General features: G+C 42.6%; 1 protein-coding gene across 2 annotated transcripts in view; it reads right to left on the bottom strand.

The window, feature by feature from the left end:
• The window catches only part of DHX8 (DEAH-box helicase 8), a 30,306-nt gene extending 11,899 nt beyond the window's left edge, over positions 1-18,407 (bottom strand). The window contains exons 1-16 of one of the 2 annotated variants that reach the window (XM_045526661.1): positions 18,138-18,407; positions 14,533-14,618; positions 13,816-13,888; positions 13,344-13,429; positions 12,260-12,369; positions 11,493-11,861; positions 10,587-10,731; positions 10,290-10,493; positions 9,662-9,749; positions 8,688-8,785; positions 7,372-7,519; positions 5,135-5,316; positions 4,039-4,233; positions 3,244-3,429; positions 2,911-3,121; positions 2,364-2,545 (exon numbers count right to left, since the gene is read on the bottom strand). In XM_045526661.1, coding sequence (XP_045382617.1) covers positions 2,364-2,545; positions 2,911-3,121; positions 3,244-3,429; positions 4,039-4,233; positions 5,135-5,316; positions 7,372-7,519; positions 8,688-8,785; positions 9,662-9,749; positions 10,290-10,493; positions 10,587-10,731; positions 11,493-11,861; positions 12,260-12,369; positions 13,344-13,429; positions 13,816-13,888; positions 14,533-14,618; positions 18,138-18,285 — 2,511 coding nt within the window. In that variant the 5' untranslated portion in view covers positions 18,286-18,407. The remainder of the gene's footprint in view (positions 1-2,363; positions 2,546-2,910; positions 3,122-3,243; positions 3,430-4,038; positions 4,234-5,134; positions 5,317-7,371; positions 7,520-8,687; positions 8,786-9,661; positions 9,750-10,289; positions 10,494-10,586; positions 10,732-11,492; positions 11,862-12,259; positions 12,370-13,343; positions 13,430-13,815; positions 13,889-14,532; positions 14,619-18,137) is intronic. The other variant, XM_045526662.1, reaches the window with a different exon arrangement.
• Between the last annotated feature and the right edge of the window lie 4,135 nt (positions 18,408-22,542).

The following is a 22,542-nucleotide window of genomic DNA, read 5'->3' as shown; positions in this document are numbered from 1 at the left end:
TGCCACTGTTCTTCCACCCAGAGGTTCAGCTAATAAAACACAATTGCTTAGAAAAATCATTGCTAGGAGGCACCAGAACATCTCACATCATGCCTGCATCTTACTGGCCCTAAAAGGCTTCTGTTAAATACCTGCCACAAAGCTGTAGAAGCCCTGCTTAGAAAGAAGTCCAACCACTAGGAATAGAACGGAGGAGGAATTCACCATCTTTTCCCCCAAATCTGCTCCTCCTCTCGTTTCCCTCCTCAGCACCATCTTCTATCCAGCCACCCAGCCAGAAACCTGAGAGTCATGCCTGACTTTTCCCTCACCCTTCTCCCCTCCACCTCCTGGCACCCACCAAGTCTTGTCCATTTTAATTCCTTAATGTTACTCAAATCTGTCTTCCATTCCTAGGTATATACCCAAAAGAAATGAAAACATATGTCCACACAAAAACTCGTAAACAAATCTTCATAGCAGCATTACTCACGATAGCCCCAAAGTGGAAATAACCCATGTCTGTCAACTGATGAATGGATAAACAAAATGTAGTGCACCCACACAATAGAATAGTATTTGGCAATAAAAAGAAATGAAGTATTGATATATACTACAATGCAGATAAACCTTGAAAACATGCTAAGTGAAATAAGCCAGTCACAAAGAACCACATATTATATGATTTCATTTGGACGAAATGTCTAGAAGAGGCAAATCCACAGAGATGGAAAGTATAGATTAGTGGTTTCCAGGGGCTAAGCAGAGAGGTAAATGGGGGACTGACTGCTAAAGGATACAGGGTTTCTTTTTGGGGTAATAAAATTGTTCTAAAATCAATTGTGGTAATGGGTGCAAAATTCTGTGAATGCAATCAGCCCTCTGTATCCGCCAGTTCCACATCCGTGGATTCAATCAACAACAGATCAAAAATATTCAGGAAAAAAAAACAATAAAAAATAATACAAATAAAAAACTAATACATCCTACGTCACTGTGGTGTCTGTGGAGAAAAAAAAAAAGAGGAAAAATAAAATAACCCAATATAGTATAACAACTATTTACATAGCATTTATACTGTATTAGGTATTATAAGTAATCCAGAGTGATTTAAAGCTACAGAGCCCTAACCACCGGGCTGCAGCTCAGTACCGGTCTGTGGCCTCTTAGGAAATGGGCCTCGCATCACTGCCGGAGCTCTGCACCACCCTCCCCCAACCCACGACACCCCACCCAGTCCGTGGAAAAACCGCCTTCCATGAAACTGGTCCCTGGTGCCAAAAAGGTTGGGGACTGCTGACTTAAAGTACCAAACGGGGCTGGGCAAGGTGGCTCACGCCTTTAATCCTAACACTCTGGGAGGCCAAGGTGGGAGGATCCCTTGAGCTCAGGAGTTCAAGACCGCATCTCTACTAAAAATAGAAAAATTAGCTGGGCATCGTGGCGCATGCCTGCAGTCCCAGCTACTCGGGAGGCTGAGGCAAGAGGATCGCTTGAGCCCAGGAGTTTGAGGTTGCAGTGAGCTATGATGACACCATTGCACTCTACCGAGGGCAATAAAGCAAGACTGTCTCAAAAAATAAAAAAATAAAAAAATAAAGTACCAAACTGGAGTATATACGTAGGTTACGTGCAAATACTAGGCCATTTTACATAAGGGACTTGAGCATCCTCGGATTTTGTTACCTGTGGGGAAGGGGGCTGCCCTGGAATCAATCCCTTGCCAATATCAAGGCAGAAGTATATACTAAAGGCCATTGAATTATACAAGTTAATAGGGTAAATTGTATGGTATGTAAATTATATTTCAATAAAGCTGTTATTTAAAAAAAATCCATCTGTCTCCTTTTCTGTTGTCTCATACATACTGTCACACACTCAGTTACAGCCACTGGAACTATATTGCTCCCTGAACTGGCCCTGCTCACTCGCCTCCAGCCCATCACAAGTGGTACTGTCTCCTCGGAACGCACATCCCCCTACCTTTCTCAAGTTCTTCAGGACCAGCTTAGATCCTTCTTTCCTCTAGAAAGACTGGGCTGGGGGCTCCGCTCTGGGTACCCAGAGCACCAACAGCACGTTCTCACTATGTGCTGAAGGTCTGTCAACTGGAGGATGCGCCTCAGCAGACAGCAGCTTATCCTCGTGCTGCAGCCCTGGTGTCCAGCCCAAGCCTGGTAGACACTCAAAAAATATTTGTCAAATGAAGGAGGAGAGGAAGAAGAGCAGAGGTCACATAGAAAACCCTCGTTCCTAAACAAACTGGTTGGACCACTAGTCTCTAAACGAGACTTGCATACACCTTAAGCGATCCCTGTGGAGGCAGGCTGCACACGCCATATAGTTTCAGGGCACACGAGAGCTTCACTTTTGCCTAGTGTTACCTTTCTGCTGCCTGGTGGAGCAGGATCAAAGATTCGGGTCTGCATCTCGCTGGGAAGGGCAGAGTATACTGGGAGGATAATTAACTCTGGAACGTCAGGTCCCAGGGATTTCATTCTTTCATACAGGATCTCGCAAGCAGTATCGATCTCCTCCTGACCAGTCAGGAAGACCAGGATGTCACCTACGAGGACAGCAGAGCATTAATTCACTTTCTAACTGAGTGTGTGTTCTATACAAAGGCTGTAGTGACATTAACAGAACTCTAAATAACAGAAAATACACGTTCATATTCTCGCCTCTTAAGTAAACAACAGAAATTTGTTTACATAACATTATATAGAAGTTATCATCTATCCATGTTTAATAGCTGCATTTAAATCCTGCATATTGTTATTTATATTTTCACTACCACCATTTCAAACATGCAAGCCTGAGACTTACAAAGAGATCAATTTTTAAAAGGCATTTTTTAAAAGATTAGCAAAAAAAATACCCATAATAGGACCTTTGGCCTAATAGGAAAAAAAAAATGCTCTTTCCCCTCACCTGGTGGCTCCGTTAAATGGATCTGCATGACAGTGATCAGGCTGGCATCCAGATAATCTGTCTCGGGCTCCTTTGTGTACAGTATTTCCACTGGATATGTTCGACCTGGGATGGTGAAGATAGGAGCTTCATAGAAGTACTGAGAAAACTTCACTGCATCCAAGGTGGCTGAGGTGACAATCAGCTTCATGTCCTGCCGTTTCTGAACTGTCTGAAGAGAAATGCAATGTGACTTACTAAAAAGAACTACCCAAAAAGGCACAGCTACTCAAATCCAATTCCCAGAATTCACTTTCCAACAGGTAGAAGGGCCACTGAAGAGTGCCCAGTTACCTTTTTCAACAATCCAAAGAGCACGTCAGTGTGGATTGTCCTCTCATGTGCCTCGTCCAACATGATGATGGCATACTGAGTGAGGTCAGGGTCAATCAGGCACTCTCTGAGCAACATCCCATCTGTCATGTACTTGATGACTGTTTCGGGGCTGGTGCAGTCCTCAAATCGAATGGTATAGCCCACCTAAAGCAGAGCAGAAGTAGAAAACCTAAGACACAAACATCTCCTTTGCATAATCAACAGGCAAGGTTTTGGCCCTGGCTGTTACTCATAATCTTAATAGACAAGAATTTGGCTGGGTGCAATGGCTCACATCTGTAATCCTACCACTTTGGGTGGCTGAGGTGGGAGGATCACTTGAGGCCAGGAGTTTGAGACCAGCTTAAGCAACATAGTGAGACCCCTTTTTTATATTTCTATACAATATCAAAAAATTGGTTGGGCATGGTGGTACGGGCCTGCAGTCCCAGCTACTTGGGAGGATGAGGCAAGAAGATCACTCGAGCCCAGGAATTTGAGGTTGTAGTGAACTATGATGACACCACTGCACTCTAGCCTGGGCAAGAGGCAAGACTTTGTCTCAAAAAAAAAAAAAAGAAAAAAGAATTTAACCAAGATGTGCAGTGATTTCCTCATAGTAAGGTGTGCCTGGGATTTAACCCTAAACCATGAAAACCCTCTCTCAGGAGAAACCTGAAAAAAGGTAGCATTATTTCCATTTTATAGATATAGAGATCTGGGCCTTTATACTTTTCTTCTGGCATTTTCAGAGCAGCTTCACTATCTACTTACCTCTTGGCCTAAGCAACAACCAAACTCTTCTGATACTCTTTTGGCCACCGACATGGCTGCCACTCTTCTGGGCTGGGTACACCCAATCTTGCCCCTGGAAGTGTAGCCGGCCTCTGCCAGGTACTGGGTGATCTGCGTTGTCTTCCCAGATCCTGTCTCTCCGATAACAATCAGGATCTGGTTGTCATGGACAGCCTGAAAGCAACAGAATATAAGCAGGGTCATCAAAATTTGCCACACATCACTCTGGAATAAAATAATTAACGCTTACACTCTAACACTAAATAAGAAACAGGGGACATACACACATGGTTAAAGAATTCAACAGTATATTAAAAGGATACATAAAAAGTGTTCCTTTCCACAGCAACTCACAAATCTCCAGTACTTTTCCCCCAAAAGTTATCTTATTTCTTATTTCTACTGTTTTTAACAGCAAAGGATTACAATCAACCTACATGTCTATTAATATAGAACTAGTTAAATAAGCTACAGCCTATCCACAAAACAGAGCACTCAACAAGGCATTTAAAAAAAAGAAACAATCTGAGATATACCAAGTGGAAAACGATGCAGAACAGTGTACATAATATGCTACCATCTATAAACACATACAGTACACATATAAAAACATGTGTGTGAACGTACACATACATTTGTACTTGCTTGTATACATGTTATTGTCAAATAGACTCATTGGAAACCAGAAAACTTGGTTACCTCAAGGAAGGTTTAGGGGTCTTAAAAGCAGAACTGCAGAATGTGGAAATAAGTACCTGAAACGAAGTCCCTGCCTATATGGGTTCATTGGCCGAGTAGCCCCATTTTTAATCATGACCAGAGCCGCTGGCCCTTGGAACACAAGACTCTGCCTACCTGGAACTGCTCTAGGGTCCTCAGGAAAAAAAATGTGTAGACTAACATATATATATTTTTAAAAGTCCTTGGAAACATTTTCTGGTTTTTTCTTATCTTTTTTGGAAGAACCACTTCAAATAGGCACATACCTGTCCTGCTAATTTCAATCTTTAAATGTTTCCCTCTTTTAGAAAACACCCCCACTATCCCACCAGTACATCCTAAAAGGGCTTCTCACCTGGACCAGCTGTTCCTTCAGTTTGTAGATGGGCAGGCTCTCCCTCTGCTCAAGGATTGACATCTGGGTCTTTTTTCCATAAGAAGCTTTGTTGCCCCCAAAGGCATGCTTCTTCCACTCGGGAATGTCGTTAGGCATCATCCCAATACCCCTCATGTTGGCAGCAATCTGCCTGCCTTCCGCTAGAAAGGAAATCAGGCAACTTGGTATTGTCCTCAAGCTACCTCGAGATGGACCAGGGAAAAAAACAAAATGGCAGGTGGGCACCACACATGCAATATTTCAGTTCAATCTGATCCTTGACCAAGGGTGCTCAGAGAAACAAATTAATGTGAAGAAAAGAACACAGAAGGAGCAGCAAGGCACAGAAGAGGGAAAGAGACCATAATAAGCGGTGCTATATACTTAGGCTATCTCCTGATAGAAAAAAGGTTAGTTGAGAGAACTTAAGATCTGATTGTTTGACCCTGGGATTCTTTTTTTTTTCCAATGACCATCATACTGAAATGTAATTCACATACCATTTCCCCCTGTCCAACTCAGTGGTCTACTGTATATTCACAAAGTTGGTGCAATCATCACCGCTACCTAATTTTAGAACATTTTCATCAGCCCCAAAAGAAACCCTGTGTACATGAGCAGTCACTCCCCATTCTTCCCTCTCCTCTTCCCCTGGCAACTGCTAACCTACTTTCTATCTCTGGGTTTACCTATTTTGGATATTTCATATGACATGTCGTCTTTTGTGTCTGGTTTCTTTCTCTTAACTTAAAGTTTTCCAGGTTAACCCTGGAATTGTGGCTTGAGTGAAGAACAAAAAACTGAACAGAATTTTAGAGGCTCTCTAGAATATACAATTTTACAAATTTGATGGCAAAAGCCAGCTACAAAAAATATGTTTAAGTAACCAAATAAGTCAGTTTTGGCAGAGGCCAAGGAGGGTCATGGGGAAACTTTCACTAAAAGGAGGGAAGGAAATGGGGCTTATTCTGAAGAAATGGAGAATTATATTTTTAAAACAATGAATGAATATTTCCAACCTTCTGTTAATCTAATATTCTGAGTCTTTATTACATGCAGCCAAACTGATACTCAAACTAACACAGTCCCCAAAACTCCAGCCCAGACCTCTCTTCTGAGCACTTATATTCAACTACATACTTGATACCTCAGCCAAGATGTCCTCTAGTTACTCCAGATAGAAGTCCAGAACTAAATTCACCATCTTTCCCCACAAACCCATTTCTCCTCTGGTGTTCCCATTACTCACCCTGGTGCTCACACCAGAAACCAGGAAGTCATCTTTGACCACTCTCACTTCCCCTGTCACCTACGTTCAACAAATCACATTTCTCAAGTACATCTCTTCTCTTTGCTACCTCCACATTCATACTACCACCCTTTCTCTAAACTATATAAAAGCCTCCTAATTCATCTCACAGGTCCACTCTCACACCATCCAACCCATTCTGCAGGGCACCCTGAATTAATCTTTGGAAATGCAACTCTGATCATGCCATTCCCCAGCTTAGAACTTCTCAACATTTCCCAGTACACTCAGAATTGAGGCCAGATTCTGAATGCTGTCTACAAAGGCCCGGCCTGCCACTCCTGCCTCATCCCCCAGCACTCTGCCCATCGCTCTGTGTACTCCAGCTATACAAGCCTCCTTCCAGGTCCTCTTCCCACGGCCCCAGCACAAACTACTCCGGAGCCTGAAACATATTTCCCAACCCCATCCCATCCCCTCTTCACAGACTTGAGCCCTATTTGTCCTTTGGGTCTCAATTTCTCCATCATAGTCAATTACACTACCTGTACACTACCTGTAAAACTTTTTTAAAAAATTTAAGAGATGGAATGTCTTGCTCTGTTGCCCATGCTGGAGTGCAGTAGCACAATCATAACTCACTGAAGCCTTGAACTCCTGGGCTCAAGGGATCCTCCCACCTCAACCTCCCAAGTAGCTAGGACTACTGGCATGAGCCACTGTACCCTAAAATAAAATCTTCTAAGTAATTCAGAATAGAAACTTAGCCAGTCTAATGATTTGACCAAAGTTACTAAAACACTTTTAGTTTTAAACATGTGTTTAAAAAACAAAACAAACAAACACACTATAAGTGAAGTGAAAAACCAAGGCTAAATTTACAGTGTGTGCTGGTAGAAGCCCCTCCCTGTGTACTGGAAGGCTCAGATATTTTAAAAAGGCCCACGCCCCACTCCAAGGGTCCTACCATCAGGCAGAGGATCAACCCAGTGTTTGTTGAGTCCCATGGGAATAGAATCCATCTCGGCTTCCCGCTGTGCCTGTTTGAGTTCCCGCCTTTCTTTAGCTAAGGCACTCTGCATCATCGCTGCTTGGGAGAGGGAGCCATCTGGGTTCTAGTGCAACAGAGAAAAAAGCAACATGCATTAAATGTCCAGGAAATAAAATATATATGTTTAGCCACTATAATCTAAAGCATGAGACCAAGCCTGGAATAAAGTTCCTATCAATGTACCAGACTACATGAAAGAAATGGATAAACTATAGCACATTCAGATAAAATAAATGAAGACAACGATAAATTACTGAAAGAATTGGGATGCTCAGTGTGAAGATGAGAATCCCAAGAGAGACAGAAATGATGCTACCTTTAAATGCATGAAGGACATAAGAAAGGGATAAGAATTCTTCTGTATGACCCTAAGAACTAAAATTAAGGCCAATGTGGACACTTCAGTGAGACAGATTTCAGCTCCACCTAAAGAACAAACACTCAGATCCATCTAAAGATGGAAGGAAAATGTACCAAGTAGGGTACCATGTACACTACTTCGGTGACTGGCATGCTATAAGCCCTGACTTATAGTGTCATTATTCAATTCATCCATGTAATAAAAACACTTGTACCCCTTTAATATTTTGAAATAAAAAAATAAAAAATAACAGAATCTGGAAAATAAGTAAGTAAATAAAGGGTACCCTCTCCTTAAGAGTTGATGAATTCCCTGTCACTAACAATGTCATGCAGCTGTGAGGTGACCACATGGGAAGAACACTGCAGAATTATATGGGTGGATTATAAACATTATACGGGTGGCTGGGCTGGAAGACCTTAAGATACTGTTTTCCATACCTAAAATTTTATAACTGTTCTATGGATTCTGGTTTGAATTCTCCTCACAGCTCTACCCTCCACAACACCCAGTGCTATAGCCTTCTATGGGGTTCATGTAAACTCTTCAAAATTGCCTTTGAATCTGTAAGACAATGATTCAAGCCCTACGGAACTGGGCAAAGGCAATGATGGTAGGTAGATCAAGCACTCCTACTTATTCTCTGCTTCTTCCCAAAACACACTAAATGAGCACAAAAGAGTTAAAAAAGCAAAAGCAACAAAGCCAAGCCAATCTCCATTTAAAATAAAAATATTCTAGACCTTGGTTAAAAGCCAAGACTACTTTCTGTGGCCTGAGTTCTTCTTACACACATCTAATAAGTTGACCTATTACTTTAGGAAAAGACGCCCACTTGACATTTCCAGGTGAAAGTCCCAGCACTTCTCACCTTAACAATTTTAATGGGGCTCATGTCCATGCTTTGCTTGGTGTGCCCTCTCAGGAATGGAGGCTCTTCCTCAACCAGTTCGATCTCCAGGTCCTCATCTAAAAGTTCCCCAAAAAGAATTACCCATAAACAAAAGAGAGAAATGATCAGTCATTTTCACTAAAGCAATTTCCACGGGCACCAGCAATCTTTATCAAAAACAGCTTCCAAGGTCAAAAGGAAAGCAACACAAGTAAAACTCTAACCCAGGTGATCATTCCGCCACCTCCCAGCCCCGCCCCAGCCATTTCTAGAGCATTTGTGCTCCAGCCTAAGAACTGATCAGAGCTACTTTCAAAAGAAGTTATACCTGTGAAAAAATGCGTTTTTTTGTTTGTTTGTTTTTGTTTTTAAATATGAAGGGGTAGGGGATTGTAAGGACGAGTGTTCAATTGCCTTGTTTGTTTTTGTTGAGACAGAGTCTCTCTCTGTCACCTGGGTAAAGCGTAGTGGCATCATTGTAGCTCACTGCAACCTCCAACTCAAGGGCTCAAGCAATCTTCCTGCCTCAGCCTCCTGAGTAGCAGGGACTACAGGCATGCACCACCACGCTTGGCTAATTTTTTTTATTTTTTGTAGAGAAGGGTCTCACTGTGTTGACCAGGCTGGTCTCAAACTCCTGGCCTCAAACAATCCTTCCATCTCAGCCTCCCAAAGTGCTGGGATTACAGGCATGAGCCATCATGCCCAGCCTTACATCCTGAAAATTTATTATAAGCAACAAGTATAATAATATATAAATGCTTGTCAGAAAAATCAACTTCTTCCTTCCATCATGGAGAGGCCCTTGTTCTTTGAGAGATGATTCGTAAGACCCAAGGAATAAATGATTAAGAGCCATTGGGTTAAACTACAAACAAAGCACCCAGTCCAGTAGCTCAACTGCCAATTATCCTTCCGATCCATTATCCTGCTCAATGCAAGTGGCTAGTTACCTTCTTCATCATCCACCTTAGGCAGAATGCCAGTCTCTTCATCAAAGTCTGGAAATTCTTCTTTGGAAAGGACATTGGCAGCAATCATCTAGCCAAAGAACAGAAGGCAGCATTTGTAACTCAAAGGGCTCAAAGATGTCAGCCTTGGAACAACTACCGGCTCCTTCCCTTGCTTCCAAAATGCACTTTGGTACATTTCTTATATGATATGTAATCCTTCACAATTATTTATTTAGCTCTCCTCCACTAGACTTTGAGCTCCTCAAGAGTATGATACACTCATCTTTATAGCCCTAGCATCTACATGGTGCTTGACACACTGTGGTTCTGATGTTTACGGGAAAATGATGAAAACAATAATGAACACTTACATAGCAATTACTATATGCCAGGCACCAACCTAAGATTTTCATCTCTGTCACCTCGTTTAATCCCCACACCACCCCACTGGCCCTGTTTTACAGAGGAGGACACTGAGGCAGAAAGAGGCAGAGTAACTTGACTAAGGATTACAAAACTAAATAGTGGCCAGAAGTCATCCCAGGCCATCGTGCTCCAGGGCCCACGCTACTAACCACCATGCCACATGCTGAATGACCATGTGGCCATGAAGGCTAATGGCCCCAACCTGTTTGATCTCCCACTTTTCTGGATCAGAGATGCGGGTGAGGCGCTTGCGCTCCAGTGAGTCATCTTCTACTTCAGGGGCACTGACAAGGGAGAGGTGAGTGGGTCTGTCCGGATTCCGCATTGAGGTCTCCTCATTGGTCTCCCCAACAAGATTTCGCCGTCGATTTGGGTTTAAATCTTCTCCAGTCTCTTGGTCCACGTCCTAAGGCACAGAAACAAGGAAGCTAGCTCACTTGCTGCCCTCTTACATTCCCTTGGCTATCAGATGTGGGAACAGGCTGAACGTGTCACCTACCTTCATGCTCAGGCTAGTCTTGGTCCCGGTGAAGGACAGCACTTTGACTTTGACCCTCTGGCCTTTGCTCACCACATCAGCCACATTGGCCACTCGGCCCTCCCGCCGGAGCTCAGAGATGTGCACGAGGCCTTCCCATCGCTTCCTGAGAGAGAGTCAGACACATCTGAAACATGCCTAAAAATACCTTTTCCCCAACCAATTTCTGCCCTTGTTGAAACTGAACAAACGAAAATGGTCTTAAACATTAGAGGAAAATACCAAGGTGATCAAACAATAAAACAGTTATACCACCCTCCCAGAGAAAAGCCACTGAAGGGGGACAAATCCTGTCTGTCACAACCAGTAAAGGGCAGATCTGCTGAAGGTAGAGGAAGGAATAAATGGCTCTGAAAAGTCAACTTCTATGAGCTATGTATGGCTGATTTGATTAAAGTGTAATTAATTATAATAACTTTTTAGAATGTGAAAACCCCTACCAATGAAAGAAATTCTATCACTGGTAACTTTTTAGTTTTTTTTTTGTTTGTTTGTTTATGACAAAGTCTCACTCTTGTCACCAGGCTAGAGTGCCGTGGTGTCATCATAGCTCACAGCAACCTCCAACTCCTGGGCTCAAGGGATCCTCCTGCCCCAGCCTCTAGAGTAGCTGGGGCTACAGGCACACACCACCACACCTGGTTAATTTTTCTATTTTTAGTAGAGACCAGGTCTCACTCTTGCTCAGGCTGGTCTCAAACTCCTGAGCTCAAGCAATCTGCCTGCCTCAGCCTCCAAGAGTACTAGGATTACAGGCAAGAGCAACCATGCCCGGCCATAATAACTTTTTAGAGTGTGAAAAATCCCCAGTGATAAAAAAAAAAATCTGTCTATCACTGGTGTGAGAAGTAGAGCACCAAACATTACCTTAGTCCTTCCAGCTGCACAAAGCATCCAAACTGCATGATGCTGGTAACTTTGCCATTGTAAATGTCCCCAATGGCAGGCTCTTCAGGGGGAGGACGGTCCACATGTTTATCCCGCCATCTGTCCAGATTCCTCTCCCCATATTTATCCCGGTCCTTCCGTTCTTTAAAGGGACTCTGACTTCTGCTCCTGGACCGATATCTAGACTTCCCTTTATTCCTCTCCCGGGTCCTGGAATGTGACCGAGAGCGGGATCGGTGTCTCCGCTTGTGGTCTCTATCTCGGTTTCGTTCTTTATCTCGATCTCGATCTCTGTCTCTGTCTCGATCTCGGCTTCGACTCCGCTGCTTCTTCTTCTTCGTCCTGTCCCTAACAAATCAACAAGCACCAGTATGAAAAAGAAACCAGCCCAATTTCATCTTTGCATCCCCAAGCACTCAGCACAGTACCACGCACATGCACGTGGTAGGTGCCCACTAAATGTGGAACTGAATTAGGATTACAATAACTATGACATCCCTTCAGGCCAATAAAGAACCAGACCACAAACATATTCAGCCTCTTTCAACCCCGATTTCTATCTTCTGAACATCTTAGCATTTGCTGCATAAGCATTCTTGACAGAGAACAATGAAAATAGATCCAAGATTATGGTACCTGGCCAGTCCAGACTCTATAAACTTGCCCAAAATTTTGTTTGACTGGTTCACAAAATTCAACTGTCACAGTACCCTAAAATTCCAGAGGATAGGACACTAAGGACAAACCTGTGCTCAGCATCTCTTTGCTTTTCCTGGCCTGCTGCACTGGGCATCAAAGCTTCCAATTCTTTCAGGACGTCCACAGCAACTTTCACATCATCCTCATCCAGCATGGTCTACAGGGGCAGAGACCAGCAAAGTTAAGAGGAGAAGGAAAAAAAAAAATTAAGAATCTGTATGTACTTCAGGTGTATCTACAAATCACTAACCACTTATGTGAAGGAAACAGAAGAGAGAGAGAGATTTCCAACATAGCTCTTATCACTATCCACTGTTATTATACTATTTATCTATTGCTGATCTCTTCCCCACTTGACTGTTTACATGTTTATTTCTTGTTCTCCACCCCAACACTAGGATGTAATCTCCGAAAGGCAGAAACTCTTGTCTGTTTTGTCCATTGTTATAACTCAGATACTAACAACAGTGTTTGGCTGGGCACAGTGGCTCACACCTGTAATCCTAGCACTTTGGGAGGCCAAGACAAGAGGATCATTTGAGGTTAGGAGTTCGAGACCAGCCTGAGCAAGAGTGAGACCCCATCTCTACAAAAAATAGAAAAAAATTAGCCAGGTATGGTAACATATGCCTATAGTCCCAGCTACTTGGGAGGCTGAGGCAGGAGGATTGCCTGAGCCCAGGAGTTTGAGGTTGCTGTGAGCTATGAAGACACCACTGCACCCTAGCCGGGCAACAGAGCAAGACTCTCGTCTCAAAAAAAAAAAAAAAAAGAAAAGAAAAGAAATTTAGAAATACTTTAAAAATCAACACTCTAACATGTAATGGAGCAAAAAAAATCTAATTCCACATATCAAGCATCTGTTCCAGAATGTTATTTCATATGTATTTTATATCCCTATTCACTGCTTTCCTCAATTCTCAATCTCATTTCCTTTGAATACCATTCTCAGAACCCCTTAACACTATTCTATACATAGTACATGCTCAGGATGTGATCAAATACTTCTACTCTGAAAAACATGTTATAACAAAGGCAAACTTAAAATTAGTAAAATTTCTAATGAGACAAAGAAGAGGGATGGAGGAGAACACACAGTTGTAGTAGACATTCTCAAACTGGTTTCAGTACCCGGACAGAAGGGTTGTCTGGTTGGCAAAGGACTGGGAAGAGTTCCTTCAGCTTTTCCTTTTCAGTTTTCGGTTTAACAACTGGATCTTGTTTCATTAAAGAACATGAAGGGATTAAAAAATGTATTTAATATTATTAATGGTTAACTTCAACATTAGATTTGCATCACACTGAAACAGAACATGGCATTTTGTTACATATTAATCATACACATTACTGTAAACATAATTTAATTTTCTAAAAACATTGACCACAAAATCCTCAACAAACTATCTGGGCACGTAGCAGGGAAGAGATGCATAGTACTCATTTGCTTATGTCTTATAATTTTAATTTTGTCTTATATCATTTGAAAAATGTTACTAGAACATTTACTTGCTCAGCACCTGCTGAGAGAAAAACAAATGCAGTTTACAGGATGCTCACAATCTAACCATTCTGGAGACTAAGCTCAGCTGGAAGCTCTGCTCACCTTTGCTGGTAGAAGGTTTTGCTGGAGGCCGCATGGTTTGTATGAGACGCAGCAAGTTACTAATAAGAGAATCCTTTGAAAAGAAACATATAAAAAAAATTGTCAGCTCCTGGATCAGTGCTTAAATACACTTACAAAAAGGAAAAGGCAAAAAATGTTCTTTAGAGAAGGGTGGTTATGCACCAGAATTTAACTAACTGGAACAAATGGAGCATACAGTGTAAATCTGGTACAGCATGAACCTAGTAAAGTAGCTCCAGAGAGACCTAATATTTAGGACTCTTTGAGGAGAAAAGTTATTTAGTTCCTGCAACCATCTTATTTCCTATGGTTTTAGAACCATCCTCAAAACCTAGACTCTTGTTTGTGACTTCTTCACTCACAGAACAAGAATACAAATACCCACAAAAACTTAATGATAGATATTCTGCCCTGTTTTCCTAGAAAGGTGTCACAGGAAATCCGGTTATACCACCACTGTTTAATGGCATGAAAACATTACACATTTAATGGCTTATTTAATTGGTATGTAGAAATTATTTCCTTCCTATACCAAACTGCTATATTAAATCTTATCAAAATTTAAATTCAACAGTGACATTAAAACATAAATTATGCACATGAAACAGGTCTGAGAAAAAAATAATAAAAAAAGAAAACAACCCCATAAATTAAAACATTAATATCTAGAGATTAAAAGTCTCTAGATATACATACCGTGAATTCTGCACCATTTTTGACCAGAGAAGCCTTAAAAGTATCAAAGGTGGTATTTTTCTCGGCAAGACTGATCACAAATTCAGCTGCAAATAAGAAAAGAAATTAAAACAAGAAGAATGGAGACTTGAGTAAGAAATCAGTTTCAAGAATGTTGAGGCCGGGCGCGGTGGCTCAAGCCTGTAATCCTAGCACTCTGGGAGGCCCAGGCGGGTGGATTGCTCGAGGTCAGGAGTTTGAGACCAGCCTGAGCAAGAGCGAGACCCCGTCTCTACTAAAAATAGAAAGAAATTATATGGCCAACTAAAAATCTATATAGAAAAAATTAGCCGGGCATAGTGGTGCATGCCTGTAGTCCCAGCTCCTCGGGAGGCTGAGGCAGTAGGATCGCTTAAGCCAAGGAGTCTGAAGTTGCTGTGAGCTAGGCTGACGCCACGGCACTCATTCTAGCCTGGGCAACAAAGCGAGATTCTGTCTCAAAAAGTAAAATAAAATAAAATAAAAAAAAGAATGTTGAAAACAAAACTAGGCTATCCAACAGTCATAACAACCAAAGAACACCATCTGGTAAGAGTAAAAAAAGAAAATTTAGACTGCTGTGATTATCTATGTATGTTCTAGTGAGTTTTTATAAATGAAAAGAAAATATTACTATAAAATGGCTCCAGTTGGCCCTTGAGCGCATTTGTACTATGAAGACCTATATGCCCCACATCATTGTACCCTCTTCTCACAAAACTACTAGCTGAGCACACTGCCACACAGACTCTAAAGGCGACAATGTACAAAATCATGAGCCTGTGCATAAATACACAGACACACACGAAATAGAATGCTTTCTACAGTTTCTGGAAGGACAGGCCCAATCTATGTACGAAGGCCAGGCAGCTGCTGGGTGATACAATCTCCAAGTTGATGAAAGACTTAACTTACTCCCCAAATTTTTTTCCACAAACCTGCACAGTTCTCAAGAGATCTAATATGAGAGCTATTTACTAATTAAGAGACTTTCAGGAAAGAAGAACATTTTACCATAGATTGAGATAATAAGCCTCACACTGTGAGTCCCACAAAAAAATTTTAATGATTTCATTTGGGTGCTAATCCTTAAAAATTAAATAAATAAATAACATAAAAGATCTGGATGATTCATTTATTTTACTTTAGTTTTTATTTTTTGGAGACAGAGTCTTGATCTGTTGCCGGGGAGAGTGTCATGGCATCAGCTTAGCTCACAGCAACCTCAAACTCCTGGGCTCAAGCGATCCTCCTGCCTCAGCCTCCCAAGTAGCTGGGACTACAAGCGTGCGCCACAACACCCAGCTAATTTTTTTTTTCTACGTTTTTAGTTGCGCAGGCAAATTTCTTTCTATTTTTTAGTAGAGACAGGGTCTCACTCTTGCTCAGGCTGGTCTCGAACTCCTGACCTCAAGCGATCCTCCTGCCTCAGCCTCCCAGAGTGCTAGGATTATAGGCATGAGCCACCGTGCCCAGCCTGGATGATTAACTGATAAACTCATACTACCATACCATTTCCATGCTGGAATTTGCCGCTATCTCTTTGATGACATTAAGTGAAAACCAAATGCCATCAGGCTACACAGACATAGCTTATATATAATAACAAGCTAATAACAACAATGACAATGGTTAATACTTCTTCAGCATTACTATGTGTCAGGCACTATGCTAAGTGCTTTACACAGGTTACCCCCATGATCATCACAACATCCCTCATAAGCAGGTGCCATTACTATCCTGTTTCACAGATGAGGAGGCTGAGGGTTAGAGACACTGACCTACCCAATAATAACTGGTGGAGCCAGGATTGGAGCCCAGGTAATCTGACTTCAGAGCCTACATTCATTTAACAATGTGGAGGGAGAACTAAGCTACATGCTGCTAGGTATGACAAACAAAAAACCCAGCCCAAAGCAGTCAGCAGCACATTCACACTGCCAGTCATTGTTAATCAGTGTTTTTAATTTTCAGAATTATATGGAGCATCATTAAATTAACTGAATCCATTATCAAAAAGAGATTAGCAGTTAAAAACAAGTTCATTGTTGAAAACAGGAAAAATGATGACACTGATTTTAAATGATAATCCATCAGGTCAAAATAAAAAAAAATCAAGTCGTTAAATAAAACAAAAGTAAATATACACCTTCTGTTATTAAACCAACTCTGGCAATTTAGTCTCAAAAAACAACACTATCACATTACACCAATGTATTTTGAATGTTATTGGCTTTGTAATTCTGTATTTAACAGAAAAACGATATCTGTGATTTATATGCAAATTAATTGAGATATTTAATTACATATAAACTAAAAGAATATGGAGTTTTACTCCCCTTACTTTTGTACATACTAAGGTTAACGTCGAAACAAAACACTGGAAGGTGTCAATAACTTTTTCTTTCCTCTAAAAGGGGCCAAGGAGTTAAACAAACAAAAATGGAGAGAAATGTAAGCTCCCTGACAATAGGAATCTGTCTTTTCCTCTGCTATATTCATATTCCTAGTCCCCTAGCTCAATATTTGCTGAATGAAGGAAACATATTATCCAGATAGCAAAACTAATAAGATTATCACCTCATTATCAACTCAAAGAGGGATCACCCAGGAAAAATTATACAGGACAGGTACATCTTGACTGGGAGGCAAGAGAAAAGTGAACTAAAAAACACTGGCTACAGAGCATCTTCCTAAGTGCTACTTGGTAACCCTGTGAAGGTACTTCACATCCGACTCCACAGATGAGAAAAACTGCTTCCAAGAAACTAAGTATCTTACCCAAGGTCACACATCTAACCTCCCTCACCACTTCTGTCACCTGCCCCTTCCCTTCTATCCCTTCAATTGATGACTTCACTTTACCTTCATTTAGAAAATAGAATTCATCTACCACCAATCTCTCAACCCATTTGCATCTACAACCATATTCTCTGTCCTCCCTCCTGTTACAATAGATGAAGCATCTCTGCACCTATTACAGGTCAATCCCTCGAATCCCATCCATCCCTGTTTGCCTTCATAAGGACTCCATCTGGCTATCGCCTTACCTCTAGGACACTAGACTTATTCCTCAGATTTGAGTTCCCCAGATGTAGCTGTCCCAAAACGTCTGACTGGTGTTTAAAAGGTAGTTTAGCATGCACGGTCAAGAACACAATTAAAAGCACAGACGCTGACTACTACCTTACAGAGTTGTGTGATGACCAAATAAGATAGTATAAATAAAGAACTGAGAATAACATCCAGCACATAGTGAGCACCCAATAATGTCAGCCATTATCATCATCATCATCATCGCCGCGGCTACTGCTGTTGTTGTTAAAGCTGTTTAATTATTTCAGGCTGAAAAAAAAAAAATCAAGCAGAGATGACTGCCCTGGGCTTCGCTGACAGCTCTGAGAAACGGTTTCTAACAGCTCGGCCTGGAGGGCTCTCAAGCGGAGGCCACGGCCGCAGGTTCCCTGGGCCCGGGTGTCTGTGACAGACACGCTCACACGGGCACACACATTCGGCCCATCAACCTTTTCTCCTTCCACTTCCCTCAGTCCCAAGCCCAGAGGCCGCAGAGACCTCCCCAGGCTCACCTAAATCCTTGTCGTTGATCCCCAAGTGATTGTCCAGCTCAGTGCAAACCTTCGACACCAAAGACAGATATTCGAGTTTCGCAAGTTCTTCCGCGGGGCCTGGCTCCGAACCGATTACGGGCCCCGCCACGGCCACAGCCACTGCCATGGCTACAACTTTCCCCGGACCCCTTTCTTCCCTGCCGGCGCTCGGACCTGCTCTGACCGGGTTCTAGCTTTCACTTCCGGGTCGCCGCACGCCTCTCTTGTTTACCGTAAATTGAGAACTTTAGAAACTTCCCACGTCGCAACTGGATGGATCATAGAGATCAGACAGGAAGCGCTTAAGGAAGGGACGGCAAGAGCGGGTTACTCTGCACGCCGACTTGCGCCCTCTATAGGCAAAAGAAATCTTCGCCCGCCCTCGGGCCCGTTCCCTCTGAGCGTGCTCCCGCCCTACGTCGGCAGAGGGCGACCGTCGCCTGCGCAAGGGGCGCCGGGAGGCAGCCTCGAACCGCCCACGCCTGCGCTTTTAGAAGAGTTGAAAACACCTTAATGCACGTCTGGAAAGAGCAAAACTGGCTTTGCTGTGGATCCGCATATTCCCCGGGCTCGCCTCTTCGTAGCTTCTGTTGTCGTATCTCAAGCGATTTTTGACAAACCAGCAGGTGGTGGACTAACTGCTGTCATTTTACAGATGAGGAAACGAAAATGTCTGCTATCCCGCTGGGTGGCCTTGGGCAAATTACTCTCTGGCGCCTTAGTTTTCTCATCTGTAAACTGGGATAATGTTACTCTAACTGGGTTTAGGTGAGAAGTAAATAGATAACTAACTGACACACGGTAGGCACATTAAAAATGGCAGTTACTGTTGTATCCCAAGGCCAAGACAATGGTCAGTCTGGGACCCCACAGAGCCACCTGCCACTTCTCTTGTGATAACCTCCTTCTCAACCCCCAGTTTTCCTGATTCCAGTACCCTCAGTCCTCTTACAACTTGTTCCCCCAAATATTAGCTGCGCTGTGAACCCAAGGTCATAACCTCAGGTATCCCAACTTCTACTTCAAGTCCCTTTTTCCTTTGTGCTGGGGATTTCCCACACCACAGTGCTCTGTGAGAAATGAGGGACTGGAAGTGCCCCAAAGTGAGTGGCTCCCCAATCAAAAGGGGAGGAAATCTGACTCTGCTGCTGCTTCTTGCTTTGGCTACGTGACATTGACATACTTTTGGGCTCTGCTTCTCCAACATCTCACCAAGGACTAAAGAATGGCAGGAGGAGAAAACCTAAGCAGTCGTTTTCACTCTCTCCAAGGACTCCATGTTTCCAGGTTCCTAGGACTGTACCCTCTGAGTTCTTCCCTGTCCTCCCCTTTCTCCTCCTCCTTCTCATGAATGGAATGGAAAACCCTGCACTTGATTCAATATGTTGAACTTGCCAGCTTGGAGTTAGGACTTCAGGGACTTATTCCACTTGACTGCCTTTCTCTGTGCCTCTATGCCTTTCAAAAGTCATATTTCTGTCTATGCCTTTCAAAAGTCATATTTCTGTTCTGCTTTCCTCCAGTATTTAACTGAAAGGGAGAGCTGATATGGAGTTTGTTTTGTTTTAAAAGCTGTGTCAGAAAAGGAGTCGTAGAATCATAACATGTAATAGTCGTAGCAATAAATACTGTAAGAGCTTTTAGAATTAGTTGGAAATTATTGAGCATGCATCTCAATAGTAAATATTAAAAGCAAAACGTATTAAATTTTATTTAAGTATGCCATTAACTGCACATTTTGAGAAGTGACGGTTTTTATGCAATACAGCTATTTCCTGTAACACCAGGAATTTTTTTGAAGACAAAGGAAAACAAATATATAGATACAGATAATTTGACAGCCTAAACACAGATGCACATGAAATCCTCCTACTACTCTCTCTCCCCGTAAAAGACACTGAACCAAATGTAGTTGGAAAGTAAATGTATTCTAACTGTCCTTTGCATAGACTATATATATTTTTAATATGTCAGATACTAATTACCCATTGTGTGACTTTCCTTGGACAGCCTCCATGTGGCCGTTTAACATAGCCATTGATAATGTAGCCCAGTAAATAATTTACCTCCACAAATAGCTTATACTCAGTCACTACCCACACCACTACCCATGATGGATAAGAAATTATTTCCCACCACTCTCTTTGTAGTAACAAGAGTGTTGCCTTTCTGCCCGTTCCTAGATTGATATATGTGTTCAGCCCTACCCCCAATTCCCACATTATTTCTGGTTTGTTCCAGACACTAGGCCCAGCTCCTGGCATTTAAAGGGTAAGAACTTGGGGGTTGAGTTGAGGTAGGAAGCAGAGAAGAATGTACTGAACCTTCACAAGCTTAGATTGGGTGGGAAAGGGTAGAAATAATCTAAGTATGTGTACCGGAAAGGTAGCATCCTCAGGGAAGTTGGTAAGAAAAATCACAGGGCTTCCTGTCACCAAAACAAAATAATGTTGCTGCAGTCAAGACAGCCCTGGCTTTTTCTGCTGGGGTAAAACTGGAATCACAGGGGAGATATCTCTGCTCTCAAAGGCAAAATCAGAATGATTTGCTTCTAACATGTGACTGCCACCCGTCATTGTCATTCATGCAGAGACTACAGAAAAATGGCCCCTTCTTCACTGCTCCACTGGGGCCCTGACCCAACCAAAGAGCCTGGGAACATCCTAAAAACGCTGGTGAGAATGGCCTGAGCCCTGTCATCTGAGGCCCTCACCGCTGGGCACAAGACCCCAGAGAAAGGGAAACGCCCTCTCTTTTCACTCTTGGACTTTTCTCCCAAATTCTTCTCTGAATTTGAACGAACTTATCAAATTTGTATTGAACATCTACTTTGCGCCCAGACACTGTGGCAGGTTCTGGAAAGGATCATGAAGGAATCTGAAAGGTAGTGAAAAACATCAAGGAAGAACCAGAATATTCTAAATGCCACACTTGGCCAAGGGAGATTCTGGCAGAGCTGTGTTTATAACTCAGGTCTCTCTGCTGCCTAAACATGAAGGCAGGTGATTAGAAGAACAAAACAAAGCAGATCTGTCCCTTGTCATCTGAGGGCAGCCGGGGGCGGGATGTGTGTGTGTGGATCTCACAGGGCAACTTATCGTGTTGCAATCCATTATTTGTCTGCCTTATCGTCTAATGGCCAACCACAGCCTCAGTTTTGCACAAAACGTCCCTGACCTCAAATTCCCTCTCTTCTTAGGCCATCACCCTGCCATCAGCACTAATGGATGCTTTAGGCTCTAAATTCTCCAGGGCTTTATAGTATTAGGCAAAGAAATGTTCCTCCTCGGCAGGCTTTGGCTTTTTTGTTACAGTCAAGTTCCCTCTTTCTCCCTCACTTGAAGACTGTCTTTACAATGCCAGGCCAAAACAAAAACAAAGCCAGGCACCCGGACTCCACTATGATGCCAACTTGTCAAGAAAATACTATTTCCCCATCTCTGCCTCTCCACCTTCTGGGGTAATGCTGAGGAATTTTCACATATTTATTTACAAGTTACTCATTTTTAAGTGATCCTGATTCAGGATCTATTGGTATTTCTTAGGCTTAGTTTAGGTTAGTTTTCTTTAAAAAGAAAACTTTTAAAATCCATATTACAAGGATGGATGACAAAGTAACAAGTTACATTGGGCTGTTGCTTCTCTCTCATGATATTAATGTTTAGCCCCACCCTGGAGAACTGGGTATTTTTGTAATCTCTGGTTTCTGTTTGAGGTAATTCTTCTGGAACTTTTTTAAAGCTTTCCTCAGGAGAGACGCAAAAACGAGAACCAAGCCAAACCAAGAAGTGAGTTGATAGGGAAAAGGGAGAGAGAAAAGGGCTAATATTCCAGTTCTGAGGTTTTGTTGACATCCTATTTGCAAAGCCAAGCATGCAAACAGCTGTCCTGGGAGCCCAGGGCCAATAGTCTGGCCTAAGCCATGGGCTCTTGCCACTAACACAGAAAAGGCTCCTCCTCCAGGAGAATGGGTTCTCCGCATGCCCTCCGTCCCAAATATTAGAAGGTTCTGGCAGAGCCAGCCATAAGCGGCTCCTTCCCCAGCTCTCCAAGCCCTGGGCCTCAGGTAGAACAGCTATGGTGGTAGCGATAGCTGCTGCCCTTGTGCCAGAATAGAGGCCCTTTCATTTTGGGATTACAGTAATTATGGTGATTTATGCTTCCAGAGTGAAAATTAACAATCTGGTGAAGTAACTAAAAATGAATGCATTCTTCCCTGAGTTCACTCCACCCAGCTGAGCCACCAAATAAAACCAGCATATGGGGCAATTAGGGAGCTGAACTCCTGCTTTCAGACCACAGCATAAAGAGACGGAGATCACAGGCCCGGGTCCCCCTGCCTGGTTCAATAAGGATCACAAGTCCCTAACAAGCATCCTCCTTT

The sequence above is a fragment of the Lemur catta genome, chromosome 15, assembly GCF_020740605.2.
Source record: "Lemur catta isolate mLemCat1 chromosome 15, mLemCat1.pri, whole genome shotgun sequence".
In the NCBI taxonomy this organism is placed as follows: Eukaryota; Metazoa; Chordata; class Mammalia; order Primates; family Lemuridae; genus Lemur; species Lemur catta.
This window is presented reverse-complemented; position numbering and strand designations above follow the sequence as displayed.